Source organism: Portunus trituberculatus, chromosome 47 (genome assembly GCF_017591435.1).
Source record: "Portunus trituberculatus isolate SZX2019 chromosome 47, ASM1759143v1, whole genome shotgun sequence".
NCBI lineage: Eukaryota > Metazoa > Arthropoda > Malacostraca > Decapoda > Portunidae > Portunus > Portunus trituberculatus.
In genome coordinates, this window is record NC_059301.1 from 25,368,601 (window position 1) to 25,383,249 (window position 14,649).

The 14,649-nt window shown below is 37.3% G+C and overlaps 1 protein-coding gene across 6 annotated transcripts in view; it reads left to right on the forward strand.

Moving 5' to 3' along the window:
- The window catches only part of LOC123520633 (phosphorylase b kinase gamma catalytic chain, skeletal muscle/heart isoform-like), a 41,930-nt gene continuing 27,281 nt past the window's right edge, over positions 1-14,649 (forward strand). For 2 of the 6 annotated variants that reach the window (XM_045283105.1, XM_045283107.1), the window contains exons 1-6: positions 118-315; positions 1,493-1,627; positions 2,350-2,478; positions 2,749-2,869; positions 4,522-4,685; positions 9,149-9,239. In XM_045283105.1, the coding sequence (XP_045139040.1) occupies positions 1,504-1,627; positions 2,350-2,478; positions 2,749-2,869; positions 4,522-4,685; positions 9,149-9,239 (629 nt within the window). In that variant the 5' untranslated portion in view covers positions 118-315; positions 1,493-1,503. Of the gene's footprint in view, positions 316-1,492; positions 1,628-2,349; positions 2,479-2,748; positions 2,870-4,521; positions 4,686-6,117; positions 6,209-9,148; positions 9,240-14,649 lie in introns of all 6 variants that reach the window. The other 4 variants (XM_045283101.1, XM_045283106.1, XM_045283104.1 and 1 more) reach the window with 3 other exon arrangements.

Consider the following 14,649-nt stretch of genomic DNA (forward strand, 5'->3'; position numbering starts at 1 on the left):
GTGAAAGCTAACTTGAATTATATGCTACCACGTGCCTTACATAAGTGACATACCATCATGTACTGGTATTCCTGCTTACTGTGAGGGGCTCAACATCCGTGAAGGTGAGTGGGTGAGGTCAGTGGTGAAGGTGAGACAGGCTAAGTGAAGGTGAGGTTATTTAATAGTCAAGAGTACGTCAGCATTGTCATGTCCATCGGCGAGTATCGGCTCGAAGTGTGTTAAGAACCGGTTGAAGCTAAAGGATAGTGATTAGTGGAAACCCCTCAAGGATTTCTCCAAGATACAACTCTTTGTTTACAAATTTAGATCCAGGTCTGTGTTGTCATTCTTTGTACAAGACTGTAATATTATGCCTGTAACAATCAATGAGTATAGTGCTATACGCTTGTATTGGTAACTCCTTTGTTAACATATCTGTTCAGTATATAATCACACCTAATCTCTTGAATTTGAAATGATAGAAAATATAAATATTAAGTGAACGCCAGATGAAATGTTTCCCATTACATTCAGTGATCCTAAACTTATTGACAATCTATTTGGAGAACTTACTCTAGCTCCATACTTAGGCCATTTGCACAACACACATTCTGATTGGTCTAGGATGATATCTGCTCAGTCTCGTGGTACACTACTCTGGTTGGAATTCACACAGAATCCTCAGATTATTTAGGATACTTTTATATGACGTGGGGAAGAAGAAAATTATATGATATGGTATATAAATTAGAAAATAAAAGATAGTGTCTGTCTCAAGAGCTGGAGTAGCAGATGCCAACTTTGGTGGGGTGTAATGTAATTATAAAAGTCATTTCTGTGCTGAATGCATTGCCACTTAATAAATTTTGAACTTTCCTAGGTAATTCCATTGAATAAAAGTTTAAATTATTAAGTGGCATTATAGCTATTATATAAATACTACTTATGGCATGACAGGAAAAAATAAAGTAAAATCCACAGTGTGTTTTATAGAAAATGAAGGTAAAATTTTGTTTCTGCCCATACTCCCCCCTCCACTCCCCAACCTGTTTGGGGACAGGTGGGAATGCGGGATTTTGGATGGGGTACATGAAATGCGTATTTTTTGCGTAAAATGGAAAAATTCCCATTAAAAAGTACAGAATTTTCATTACAAGTTTCATGAAGTTGATGACGCCAACAAAAACCAATCTTAAACCGGATATAATGGACTTTATTACACATTTCAAGTTAGTTGTTGCTTCAAATTTTTTGGCAATGATTAGTACTTATACAGCCTGTTTTTTTTCTACTTTTTGATATTATGTTATCCTACATATTTAGGGCTTTAACAGTTCCTGGATAAAGAAAAATAATGTAAATATATTTAAAAATTCTGCACTTCTTACTTTTATAAGTTACATTGTGCACTTTGCAATGATAGTTATAACTTATTCTGACTAGTATTTTACATAATAGAAGTGGAATAAGAAGAGAGTAGTAAAGATGTTAATGTCTTATGGTGTTGTAGGGTGAGCAACCATGGCAGTGGATGATGATGTGGATGTGCTGCCTGACCGCGATGCAGCAAAGGGTTTCTATGCCAAGTATGAGCCCAAGGAGGTCCTGGGCCGTGGTGGTTGCTCTGTAGTGCGCCGATGTATTGGTAAGTAACAATAGAAAAGAGTAGATGTTTTGAATCTCTCAGTTGAATTCTATATTTGTTTTTGTTTTTATTGTACCAGTTACAAATTTTTGGTCATCACCTATTGATGTTTATCACTTTTTAAATGTACACTGCTATTTTATTTATGTGGTCTTTTTTACTGAAGTGCGCTGAATTATTGGTAAGTAAGAAGAGAAAAGAGTGTGTGTTTTTAATTCTATATTTGTTTCACCCTATAAGTGACAAATTTATGGTCATCATCTGTTGATGTTTATTACTTTTAAAGATACATTGCTGTTTTATATTTAAGTCATTATTATTATTATTATTATTGTTGCTATTATTATTATTGTTATTATCATTATCATTATTATTATTATTATTATTATTATTATTATTATTATTATTATTATTATTATTATTATTACTACTATTATAATTATTGTTATCTCTCTCTCTCTCTCTCTCTCTCTCTCTCTCTCTCTCTCTCTCTCTCTCTCTCTCTCTCTCTCTCTCTCTCTCTTTCTCTTTCTAGCTTTGTCATTGTTCAACCTCCAGTATATAGTTCTAAGAATAGTTTTTTCCTTTTGGATTTTTTTTTTTTTTTTTATAGCTCCTCATGGTAAAGGTGATAAAGAAGAGGAATAAAGGGAGGCTTATTTATTAATTTATGTGCCTGATTGTTTTATTGGCCTCAGTACACATGTGCATACACCATACAGAAAAGGAGACCGGCCAGCAGTTTGCCGCTAAGATCATCGACCTGAGTGATTCCTCGGATGAAGGCGTGTACGAAGCCACCAAGAGGGAGATTGAGGTGCTGCGCATGGTGGCTGGTCACTCATTTATCAGTAAGTGGTTTGTCTTTATGCTGCCATTTGGAAGATTAAAGAATCATTAGTGTAGAATGAATAAAGGTTAAATGCTTAAACAGAATCAAGAAAGTAAGCTCTTGAAATGAATAGGATGCATATTGTAAGTTATAATCTCTAGACAAAGTTGAGTCAGAAGTCTCCTTAACTGTTGAGTGAATTACACTGTGCAAGAACTTTGATTATATGTGTACTGGAACTTGTAAATCATGCTATAAACTTACATTATTTCACTCTCCTCTTTAACAGTTGAATTGCATGATGTATTTGAGTCATCAACATTCATCTTCTTGGTGTTTGAATTATGTGAGCATGGTGAGTTGTTTGATCATCTCACTACTGTTGTGACGCTATCAGAGAAGAAGACAAAGTGAGTACCAGGAAGATGTGTATGCTTGTTTATGTGTCAATAGAATAATGTAGAATAGATTTATCTGAATGTTCATGCTTTGCAAAAAAGTATACTATATGCTTTATGCTTATATGCTGTATATGCTATAAGGATGAGGATAAGGATAATCAGTAGTAACATCGTACAAAGGGATCCACACATTTCAACTTGATTTACACTATAAGCATTGCACCTTTCACTTCAGTCCATAGTGAATACCCAAATTACATGCAATATCACATTTCATACATGTATGGATTGTATGGTTATATGTGTATTCCCTTATATGCATGGTTTTCTTATAATATTTTTGTGAATATACGTAAGTACTATGCATATGCATATACAGTGAAGACTCAATACTCGAACTTAATTAATTCCAAATGGCTGTTCGAGTATTAAAAAGTTCGACTATTGATAACTATGCATCAGGTAATTCATTCTGATCATAGCAAACCTCAAGTTTACAGTTTTTTTTTTTCTATTTGTTTATTTTTTTTTTTTATAGTTTTGATTTGTGCGTACCGTAAGTGAAGGCTGGTAACTTAGTAAAGGAGGGGAGGAGAAGGGAGGTCGAGGGAGGACCAGTCACCATCCATGAAAAGTCTTTGTAATTTTTCTCCTGGTTTGATGCCTGTGAATCCACTAATGGAGTGCTGTGGCTCACTAACACTTGCACTCTCACCAGATTCCTTATTTTCATCATTAATAAGCCTCTTTGATGCCATCGTAAGTTTCTTATGAAAAACTACCGACAGAACGCAGAAGAATGTTGTTTTCTCAACACTGTGGCAGGACTAGGGATGCGCACTGGCAATCGGTATGCCAGTATTATGGTATTACTGGTATTACCAGTAATTTGGTATCAGAATAGTACAGTGGCGGCTGTGAGAAGGGAGATGACAGAGCTATGTATACGACCAAATGTGCGGCCGTTTGATTACCAGATATTTTCACCACTAATAAGCCTTTGGTGTTAATGTAAGTTTATAAGTGAAAAACTACAGATAGAATGCAGGAGAATGTTATCCTGATGACCGTGGCAGCACAAGTCACAACTGGCGGATGGAAGAGAGGAAGAGGCCAGGGAGCCTTTGTTTACAACCATATCTGTGGACGTTCGACTATCAGATACTTTTTTGAGTATTAAATCGAACTTTTGCATTCAAGTAATGAGAAGTTCGAGTATTTAGACATTCGAGTAATGAGTCTCCACTGTATCTTCATGCAGATTTATAGATATGAATATTTATACATGTAAGTAAATTCATAAAAACATATCCTTAACTAACAGTTCTTATATCATCAAATGACTTTGTTATGAATACTGTATCATGATGTTATATACTCAAATATGCAGGAATGCAGCTATCATTACCTTAATACTACATCTAAAAGGGGAGACAAATTATTACTAGAATTTTTATTATCCATATACATAAATAGAATACAGGCTTGGTTTAGCCTGTTTTTTCCTTTTTGTGATTTAGTATGAATTTTTTATCTCTAAATTTGTGTCCATTTTTATTGTCAGTGCATGTTTCTATTTGGTCAGTATCATCATGATCTGTGTGTGTAAGCACATTTGCATACACCAAATAATTTTTTTCTCATTTGTGTGTGTGCTGCAGGGTCATTATGCGGCAGCTGTTTGAGGCACTGGCTCATGTTCATGGCAAGGGCATCGTCCATCGTGATCTCAAGCCTGAGAACATCCTCCTTGATGACAACTACAACATTAAACTGACAGACTTTGGATTTGCTAAAGTGCTGCCTCCCGGCGAGACCTTAACAGGTGTGTGAGTGAAGTGTGATGTGCTGGGACTTGGGTAGGGTTTTTGTTGCATTCAAACCAGTGTGATCATCCTTGTCTCAGCAGCACTCATATGACACAATTCTGTGCTGAGAGTTCAAAGTAAATCCTGAAAGTCTCTGGATCTCTCTGGTAGTATTTTGTAGACCTTTAGCTAATCTACTCCTTAAACTGACACAGAAAACCTAAAGTTTGAAAAGTGTTTTGTAGTTACTTGTAGTACAGGATTCTCAGATTGTTATGATATCTTTTTTTTTTCTATTTGCATCATAGTATGACTTACTTGCCTTGCTTAAACTCTTGCTTCTATCGTCTGAATTGAGGGATGAAGAAGAGGTAGGTAGAGTGTAAGGTGTGTTGATCATGTAGGTGACACCAAGCACTATGTTAAGTGATACCTATACTTCTTTCTGACCAAGTTTAGGTTGTGTCATTGTCATCCTGAGTTTCCATAGGTATTTGATCCACAGGAGTAGAATGCATTTCTGAACCATAAATGAAGCCATGCATTATAGTATGGTATGTTATGGTACTAAGCAAGGGACAATGAAAACCAACATTATTACTTTATTTTTTTATTCATTTCTCTTTTTTAATGATAATGAAGAGATGACTAATATTTTCCATGCAAAGACACATTTGTACTTACCAGGTGCATCAGCTACAGTTATGGTTCCATTATAACCATTGGAGACATCTAGTGTGAAATATTGAGAAGTGTATTAATTACATAGTTTCACTCCAGTTTGATATTTTCACTAACAGAGTAAATGTGGAACACTTGGAATGCAGATATTTTGACTTACACTCATACAGTTAAAGATACAAAGTTACTGTGCAACATATATTTTTCTCTCAAGGTCTGACCCAGTGATGTCACAGCAATTTTTCAGGATCAAAGTATTTGACCATTTTCATAATAGCAAAAGAAACATATGACATCACTAGACTACCCAACAATGTTGAATAAATTCTTGCACATGAAAGTCTTGATCTGTTTTTCTGAGTAAAAATAATTTGGTCCTTAAAAATTGTATTTGTAGTTAGGATCATCCTGATAATCGAACATTCCTGTGAAGTATCTTTCAAAACTTGAGAGTACTTTCACAAAACCCAAAACTAGAGTGCAGCAATAATGCTAAAGAGTACACAGATGTTTTGGGGATTATACTGAAATAAAGATTGTTATGTAGTAAAGCAAGTAACTTGGTTATTGTAGACTTACAGACTTGGTGATAAGTATCAGACATTGGCATTCAGGAATCAGCTCACCTAGTTTATTCCAATTGTTGTACTGTTGTCAGGAAAAGACGATTGAAATGCTGAAATTTAAAGTGTTTTGAAAGAAGTGTGCATGTGTATTTATGTGAGAGAGGGAGTGTGTATGTAAGAGCCATATGTTGCGGCATCTCAGAGTTGTGTGGCACCCCTGGTTACCTGGCTCCTGAATTGCTTCGCTGCAACATGATGGAGGGGGCGCCTGGGTATGCCCACCAGGTGGACCTGTGAGTACAGCACAGTACCGCATGGGGCTAGGCATGTATCCATTCTTCCCTCTGTCCTACCCTGTGCCCCTTTATCCATGACCAGCACTGGAGAAAACTAGCAAACATATTGCACATACATATTAACTTTTGTTGTACATTGATGTGAATAGACAAGTTTACACATTTTTCTTATCATTGCACATAATTACTTTCTTTTGTGTTAGAGTAATTATTTCATGCAACCACCATGCTTCACCAATATGTGCCACAAGTTAGCCAGTGTGTTTCTTCATGGTCTCTCCTCATTACTGAAGTCTCATTAACTCACTTGACTGGAAATGCAAGTGTATAAATACAATGGATATTCTTTATGACTTTATTTTGCCTTTGTATTTATATGCATCCCCTCAAGCTGACAGGATTAATTAGTGAGACTTCAGTACTTTTGTTCCAGGTGACAGGTGACCTGGCCTTCCCTTTCATTCAGCTTCTTCCTGTGACTCACATTTTTTGCATGGTCTGACTCATTCTTCTCTTGTATATATTCTCTTTCAGTGTGCCAAACTACATGGTGTGTAGCCCACTGACACCTGTTCTGGGGTGCAGTAACTTACTATACATGGTTTTGATGGATTGAGTTGTACTTTACATTTGCCTGTAGCATTTATCAGTGTGTGTGTGTGTGTGTGTGTGTGTGTGTGTGTGTGTGTGCGTGTGTGCGTGCGTGCACAGGTGAATGTGCTGATAACATGTATGTACTTGCTTGAGGACCCATTGCCTCCTGGTCAACACTCAACACACAGTTTGTTATCTGAGCATGAAGTCAGATTGTTGATATTTTGCCCTCATGAACAAAGATCCTCAGTATTTTACACTACCCAAGTGCTGGGAGTGCAGCTTTATAGGCTAGTATATGCTCACTCTTCATATCAGGCCTAGTAGTTTGCTAAATCCAACCCTTCATATTTTATTTTGTAGTGTTTCTCTGTGAGGCAAATTGAAGAACTTACACCTGATCTCTGAACTAAGGATGCCGCTACTCAGGCATCCACCCAACAGCAGAGCATATTTTTCATTGTAAAATAGGTCTTTCTGCCACTAATGTCTGTATCATGTGAATACAAATTATTGTAAATGTCTGTTATAACAACTTTTTTTAAGGTTTAGGATCTAGCCAGTGGTTGTTTTTATCTCTTGGTCACTGAATTTTCATAAAGAGTTCTTACATGAAGTAAAGTATGTAAATGTAATTATTAAACTGGATAATGATATGCCATGCCACTTGTATGCCATTTTACTCCAGGTCAAGAACCTGATTAGATTTGTCTTTCGTCTAACTTTTTACTGGGAGGCATTGGTTCATGATTAGTGTGTGGGGAAAAGTGAGAATTCTGGGTGAGTAAGGTTTTATGCTAAGTTGTGCCTTAGTTGTTTGGGTTTATAAGCTGTCTGGGTGGTGTAATAGTTTCCTAGGCAGGTCCTTAGTAATATTTACATATTTCTCTTCATGAAGTTAATTGAGAGTGCATGGAATAAATTGGTAAAGATTACTCAAACGTACATGTGTGCGTCAGCAACAGAAATATACATACTGTATATATATACAGGCAACCCCCGTTTAACGAAGGTTCACACAACGAAATTTCATTACAACGAAGGTTTCATTTTACTACCATTGCTCATTTAACAAATACCAAACTCGCTTTAACAAAGTTTTATCTAGGTAATATTTTCCAAGTTTGAAAGCCCCACCGTATAACGCAAGCCGATAAGCTTTTGAATACACTAGCAGTCGCAAATACTAAGGCCTGCCTTAGGAGAAATCCTGGGACATCTGTAGAATCAAGATCAAGATCAAGATCAAGCCTCTCGTGGACAACACGCACCACTCACTCCCATAACAGCGTCAGCAGCAGCTCGTCTTCACTCGCTCAACTTACCACCAAAACTACTTGCAATGTGGCCTAGCATTCCTAAAAATACCACGAAGTCTCTTACTCTCGAAGTGAAGTTGGATATTATTCACAGACACTAGAGAAGCGAGAAAACTATGGCATTGCTGGCCACCATCTTGACTCCATCTACTGTCTCTACTATTTTCAAGTCAGCAGACTATTAAGAAGGCTGGTGAGACCTTATCTTCCTTGCAAGCTAAAAGAACCACCTGAACTCGTGACTCTACAATGGATAAAATGGAAAGCCTTGTGGAAATGTGGTACATAAGTTTTGTATGCGGTACAATGATGCGCCCTTTGTTTACATTCCACAGGTTGCCGGTTAGTGTCTTTCCGTTTCACTCTCCTCCCTTCGTAAATTTAAGATCATCAACATTATAAAGCTACGTACATACATACATTAGTGTACATTATAATGACTTAAATTAAATTTAACTGCCTAAATGTTAAACTTCATAATTTTTACTTTCATTAAACCTTTCACCGTACTATGATGCACTCTCGCTTTGCTTACTCTCAGTGGAAGTTCAAGTCAGGGGTTAAACTTGTTATAATCGGTTCGCTTAATGAAGTTTCGCTTAACGAAGTGTTTTTTAGGAACGTAACCCCTTCGTTAAAAGGGGTTGCCTGTGTATATATATATATATATATATATATATATATATATATATATATATATATATATATATATATATATATATATAAATATATATAAATTAGTGTGTGTATGTGTGTGTTTTTGTCCATTTGTATGTATGTATGTATGTATGTATGCTATACACACATTGTGTGTATTGTTCCCCCTCTGTCACAAAAGGTTTTGTGGTTTTCATATGTGGCAGTGTATTCCAAATCTTTCCTTCCATGGGGATAATGAAATTATATAATGATGCCAGAGATAATTTTGATTGTGTAGGCTTATCGGAACCAAAGTCTTGGCAGCAAGGTGCCATCTTCCTTCACTCTGAAATCCCTCTGAAGTGCTGGCACTGTGTTAACACAGATGTGTGCGGTACCCCGGGCTACCTGGCACCTGAGGTTCTCCAACGTGCCATGTACGAGGGCCACCAGGGTTACACACATGCTGTTGACCTGTGAGTGAGCTGCATGTGTGGATGTGTGTGTGTGTGTGTGTGTGTGTGTGTGTGTGTGTGTGTGTGTGTGTGTGTGTGTGTGTGTGTGTGTGTGTGTGTGTGTGTGTGTGTGTGTTTACCTATGTCTATGAATGATTAAAGACATACAAGATGATGGAATAGGAGGGCTGTTTCATATGGATCAAGTCATCTTTAATTTAACTTCAAGGATAAAACATTGAATTTTCTATAGAGAATATTATTAGAATGTGTACAAGTATCCAACAATATATAACTTTTATTTGGAAGTCAATACCAACCTTTTGTTTAAAAATGATTGCAATTAGAATATAATGAAATGTGTCATGTATCATACTTCAGTGGAGAGTCTTGGCAGAGAGTGATGGATGTGACTGAGGGGAAGGGCAGTGGGGATCAAGGAGGATTTAGGAAACATAAGACTTTGTAGATTAGATGATGGAGAGAGCATAATAGAGGAATACTTAAGAAAGGGTATAGTGTCGTATGCAAAGTCTTTATGGCCATAAAGAATCAGAGACTGTGGTTAAAAGGAAAACTCTCTTGCGTGTTTTGTAAATTTGGTTTAGGAAGGCAGTTGTTGAAAGAAATTGAGGGTTTTAATAGAGAAGCAAGTAATCCTTTGAGGGTTACTATTGGAGCAGAAATGGTCCAGGAATATATGATGTCTCCATTGTAATTAATATTTCTTATGAGTAAGATAAAAGGTTTAGTAGACAATGTTGGTGCAAAACTGCAACTGAATGGATTGTGGTGGGATATGACACATTTGAGTATCATGTATTTTTATAGGTGAAACTGTTGCTTGCATAGTGAAAGGCAACTGCAGAGAATAGTGGATAAGCTCTTTAGTGTATGTATAAGACAGTATCTCTTTCAAAGTTTATGAGTAGGAAAAAAGAGTCTATAGATATAGAGATGTTTAAGAAATTGTTTCTTCTTGATAACCATGTATTATATACAGATTTCAGATTTTGATAATGAAATATGGCATATCATTCAAGACTGTCTTGCTATGAAAATGAGTTTTCTGAGAGGAACATGTGGCGTGAGGTGATATCATTGAAAGCTTGCAGGAAAGATGTGGTATGAGTACCTATGCAAATTAAGTAAAGTGTGGGATCATGGAATGAATAAGAAGGAATGCACTGAGCTACTTCATACATATTTAGAGGATGAAGAGGAAAGAGTTGATAAAGAGGGCATATATAGATGAAATCAAAGGTCTTCATTAGAAAGTTATTTTAGAAGGTGGAAAGCTTGATCAAAAGAGTACATGTATGTCTGAAATCAGTGGTAATAGAAGCAGAGTGCTGGAACATGTAAGGAGGAAGTATTTGGATAGAGACATGGATGGTCTCCTTGCACGGTCATCCCCCTTTGGCAGTGATCCCAGAAGAAGCAATGTGTCGAAGCAATGGTTGGGTTGATCAGTCTTGAAGGTAGAAATATGCATAGAAAATTACATTGTGATCAGGATGGAAAGCAGGAATTGGAAGGGAATAGGAGCCTGAAGCTTTACTCTGAACAAAAAATACTTGGTGCTAGAGACATAACTGGGTGCAGCAGTTTGAATATCCATATGTACTGTCAGTTCCCTACTTGATGAAGCAGTTTTCTTACCTATATTTCTAACAAAAGGGGCATATCTCATCTTTCTCTCATGGTAACTCATTGGCTAGAGCTGCCTCTGACATTTATCATAGGCATGTGTTGTTACTCTCTTCCTCTACATCCTTCCCATCCCTTTTTCCCATGCCTATGCTTCTCTCTCTCTCTCTCTCTCTCTCTCTCTCTCTCTCTCTCTCTCTCTCTCTCTCTCTCTCTCTCTCTCTCTCTCTCTCTCTCTCTCTCTCTCTCTCTCTCTCTCTCTCTCTCTCTCTCTCTCTCTCTCTCTCTCTCTCCCTGCCTTTACAATTTTAACAAAGTAATAGTAAATATCAAGTTTTCTAGACTTTATTTTCAAGAGATCCAAATTTCCAGAGAGAGAGAGAGAGAGAGAGAGATGGAACAGATAGGCAGGAATATATGAGAAATGTAGAAGGGAGGAGGAAGTGGGAATAGGGAGATGGACATGGAGTGGGATTGGGAAATGAAGTGTGGCTTAATTTACATGTCATGACTTCTGGTGAATGACATTTACTGCTAAAGAGTTGATTGACATGTTGCTTTAGCTAAGAATAAGGATAGGACTGCTGTTTCATCGAGTACTCATATGGAGCCAACAGTACTTGCATATTTTATAGAGCACAAAATTATTATGAATGAAGAGTTTACTGTTGCTTTGTCATGGTTTGTTTGCATGATGTGCTTCTTGTGTGTTATGAAAGTCTTTGTATAAGGAAAATGCTGTTTGATGTGTGCATTTTGTCCTTTTTTCACTATCACAATTAATATAATGAATCTCTCTCTCTCTCTCTCTCTCTCTCTCTCTCTCTCTCTCTCTCTCTCTCTCTCTCTCTCTCTCTCTCTCTCTCTCTCTCTCTCTCTCATTGTTGCATAAGTATCCCCTAGTATCTATTTGCACCTTGCTGGGGTTTTGTTTCTGGGTACAAGCTCCTAACTACCTCCTTTGCCGTGACTAATAACATTATCACAGCTTGCTTTTGTAATGTTGTTCTTTAGTTGTGATTGTGATGCGTCTGCTTTTTTAGTGTTCCTTTTTTCTTTTAATTCAGTTTATTTTTACTAACTTTTTGTCTGCTGTTTTTTCCCCCTTTAATAGTTTACATGACATGAAGTAACTCTGCTTTGATACCAATTTTTTATTCTATTATTTTTTTTCACTTAATTTTCATAGAGTGTACTAATATTCATACACACACACACACACACACACACACACACACACACACACACACACACACACAAACACAAACACACATTTATTATGTTTTTATTCAAGAGTGACTGACATACTACAACATAGAGAGGGATGGGTGGATGCTATTTACCTGGACTTGAGAAAGGCCTTTGATAAAGTGCCACACAATAGACTGATGTGGAAACTAAAGAAAATTGGAGGAGTAAGTGATAAACTAGCAAAATGGATGAAAAATTACTTAGTGGGAAGAGAAATGCGAACAGTGGTGAAGGAAGGAAGTCCGAGTGGAAGAAGGTAACCAGTGGAGTTCCACAAGGGTCAGTGCTTGGTCCCATCATGTTTTTGATTTATGTTAATGATATGCCAGTAGGAATTGACAGTTACATGAATATGTTTGCGGATGATACTAAAATTATGAGGAGAGTAAAGAATGTGGAAGATTGTAACAAGTTACAGGAAGATCTTGATAAAATATATGAGTGGAGTAAAGAGTGGCAGATGGAATTTAATATAAACAAGAGCCATGTTATGAAAATGGGAAGAAGTAGATACAGACCAAACAGGGATTACAGGCTGGGTGATGAGAAAATTGAAGAGACCAATGAGGAGAAAGACTTAGGAGTAACCGTGCAAAACACTTTGTCACCGGAGAAACACATTAACAAGATATTTTGGAAAACATATAACATGCTTCAAAATATTGGCCTTGCATTCCACTACCTAGATGAAGGAATGATGAAGAAGATATTATGCACCTTAATAAGACCCCAGTTAGAATATGCAGCTTGTGTCTGGTCACCGCATATGAAGAAAAATGTGAAGAAGGTGGAAAGGGTACAGAGGCTGGCAACAAGGATGGTACCAGGACTCAGGAGTTAGACTATGAGGAAAGACTGAGGAAGCTGGGGCTGACCACACTAGAAGAGAGAAGAACAAGAGGAGACATGATAACTATGTATAAATTGGTGAACAAGATTGACATACTGGACAGAGAATTGATAAAGGTGACCGCAAGTAATTATCTCCTAGGACATGGAAAAAAGCTAATAAAAGACATCTGTCTAAATGACGTGAGAAATTACAGTTTCCCGCATCGTAGTATTGATAAGTGGAATAAACTGAGCAGTGATGTCGTTGACGCGGTGTGTGTCAATCAGATGAAAGAGATATGACATATGGACAGGAGACAGGACACAGAGAGCTCGGGCCCTGTAATACACAAATAGGTAAATACAAATAGGTAAATACACACACACACACACCAACAGACAAAACAAACAAGATACATAGATAGACAACAAATATATAAGGTTAACAACTAAATGACCCTTTTACGGCCCTGTAGCTCAGTGGTTAGAGTGCTGGTTTCACAAGCCAGATGACTGGGGTTCGATTCCCCGGCCGGGTGGAGATATTTGGGTGTGTCTCCTTTCACGTGTAGCCCCTGTTCACCTAGCAGTGAGTAGGTACGGGATGTAAATCGAAGAGTTGTGACCTTGTTGTCCCGGTGTGTGGTGTGCGCCTGGTCTCAGGCCTATCTGAAGATTGGAAACAATGAGCTCTGAGCTCGTTCTGTAGGGTAACGTCTGGCTGTCTCGTCAGAGACTGCAGCAGATCAAACAGTGAATTACACACACACACACACACACACACACACACACACACACACACACACACACACACACACACACACACACACACACATTAAACTAAACAGGAAGAGGAAAAAGTATAATTTTCAGAGGTAGTAAAGAGACAAATTCAGGAAAAAACAAAAAATGCTGTTATACAAGTAATTAAAGAAAATGATGTAGTGAGAGATACAATGGAATAGAGGAAATGTTTGGGATTTTTGGGATGAAGGAAAAAAAATCCACACAATTTCATGAGACAGTCCAGGACAGCACACTGGAGCTGGAACAGGAGGTGGAGGAAGTGATTAGGTTGGGAAGATTTAGTGAAGGGGGTAGGAAACAATGAAAGCGAGAATGAGATCGCCGGTGGCAGTGGAGGAAATTATGACAAGGAAAGGGAAGCTGGTTGATGATACTGAACAGAAAGATATATGAATAAAAAGAGATATGAACCTAGAGGAGAGGGAAAAAGAGAAAGTGCTAAGAAATGAAGCTAAGGAAAAAAAAAACTAAAAAAGAATAGAGATCAAGGAAAAGAATTTCTATTGGAGAGTTCTAGATATGAGACTAAAAAAGTGGTATCTATGGAAGAAGGAGGAGATCATGGAGGAGGCAAGAAATTAAGAGTGACATACTAATATAGATGGGTTGTTGTCCAGTGCGTTGGAGGTTTGGGATTATTTGAAAAAAAAAAGCCAGATGTAATGTGCATCATTGAAGCAAAACTAAGAGCAGAGATCAGTGTTTACTTTAAGGAGGAGGGATATAATAACTGGAGAAGAGACAGGAAGGGTAAAGGGGGGAGGGAGGAGTGCTAATAATGGTTTGTGATAATATATGTGTGGAGGAAGTGCAATATGGTGAGGGCAAGGTGGAAGTAATGGGAGTAACAATAAAAACAGGAATTGAAAAAAAGAAAAATCATAGTTACATA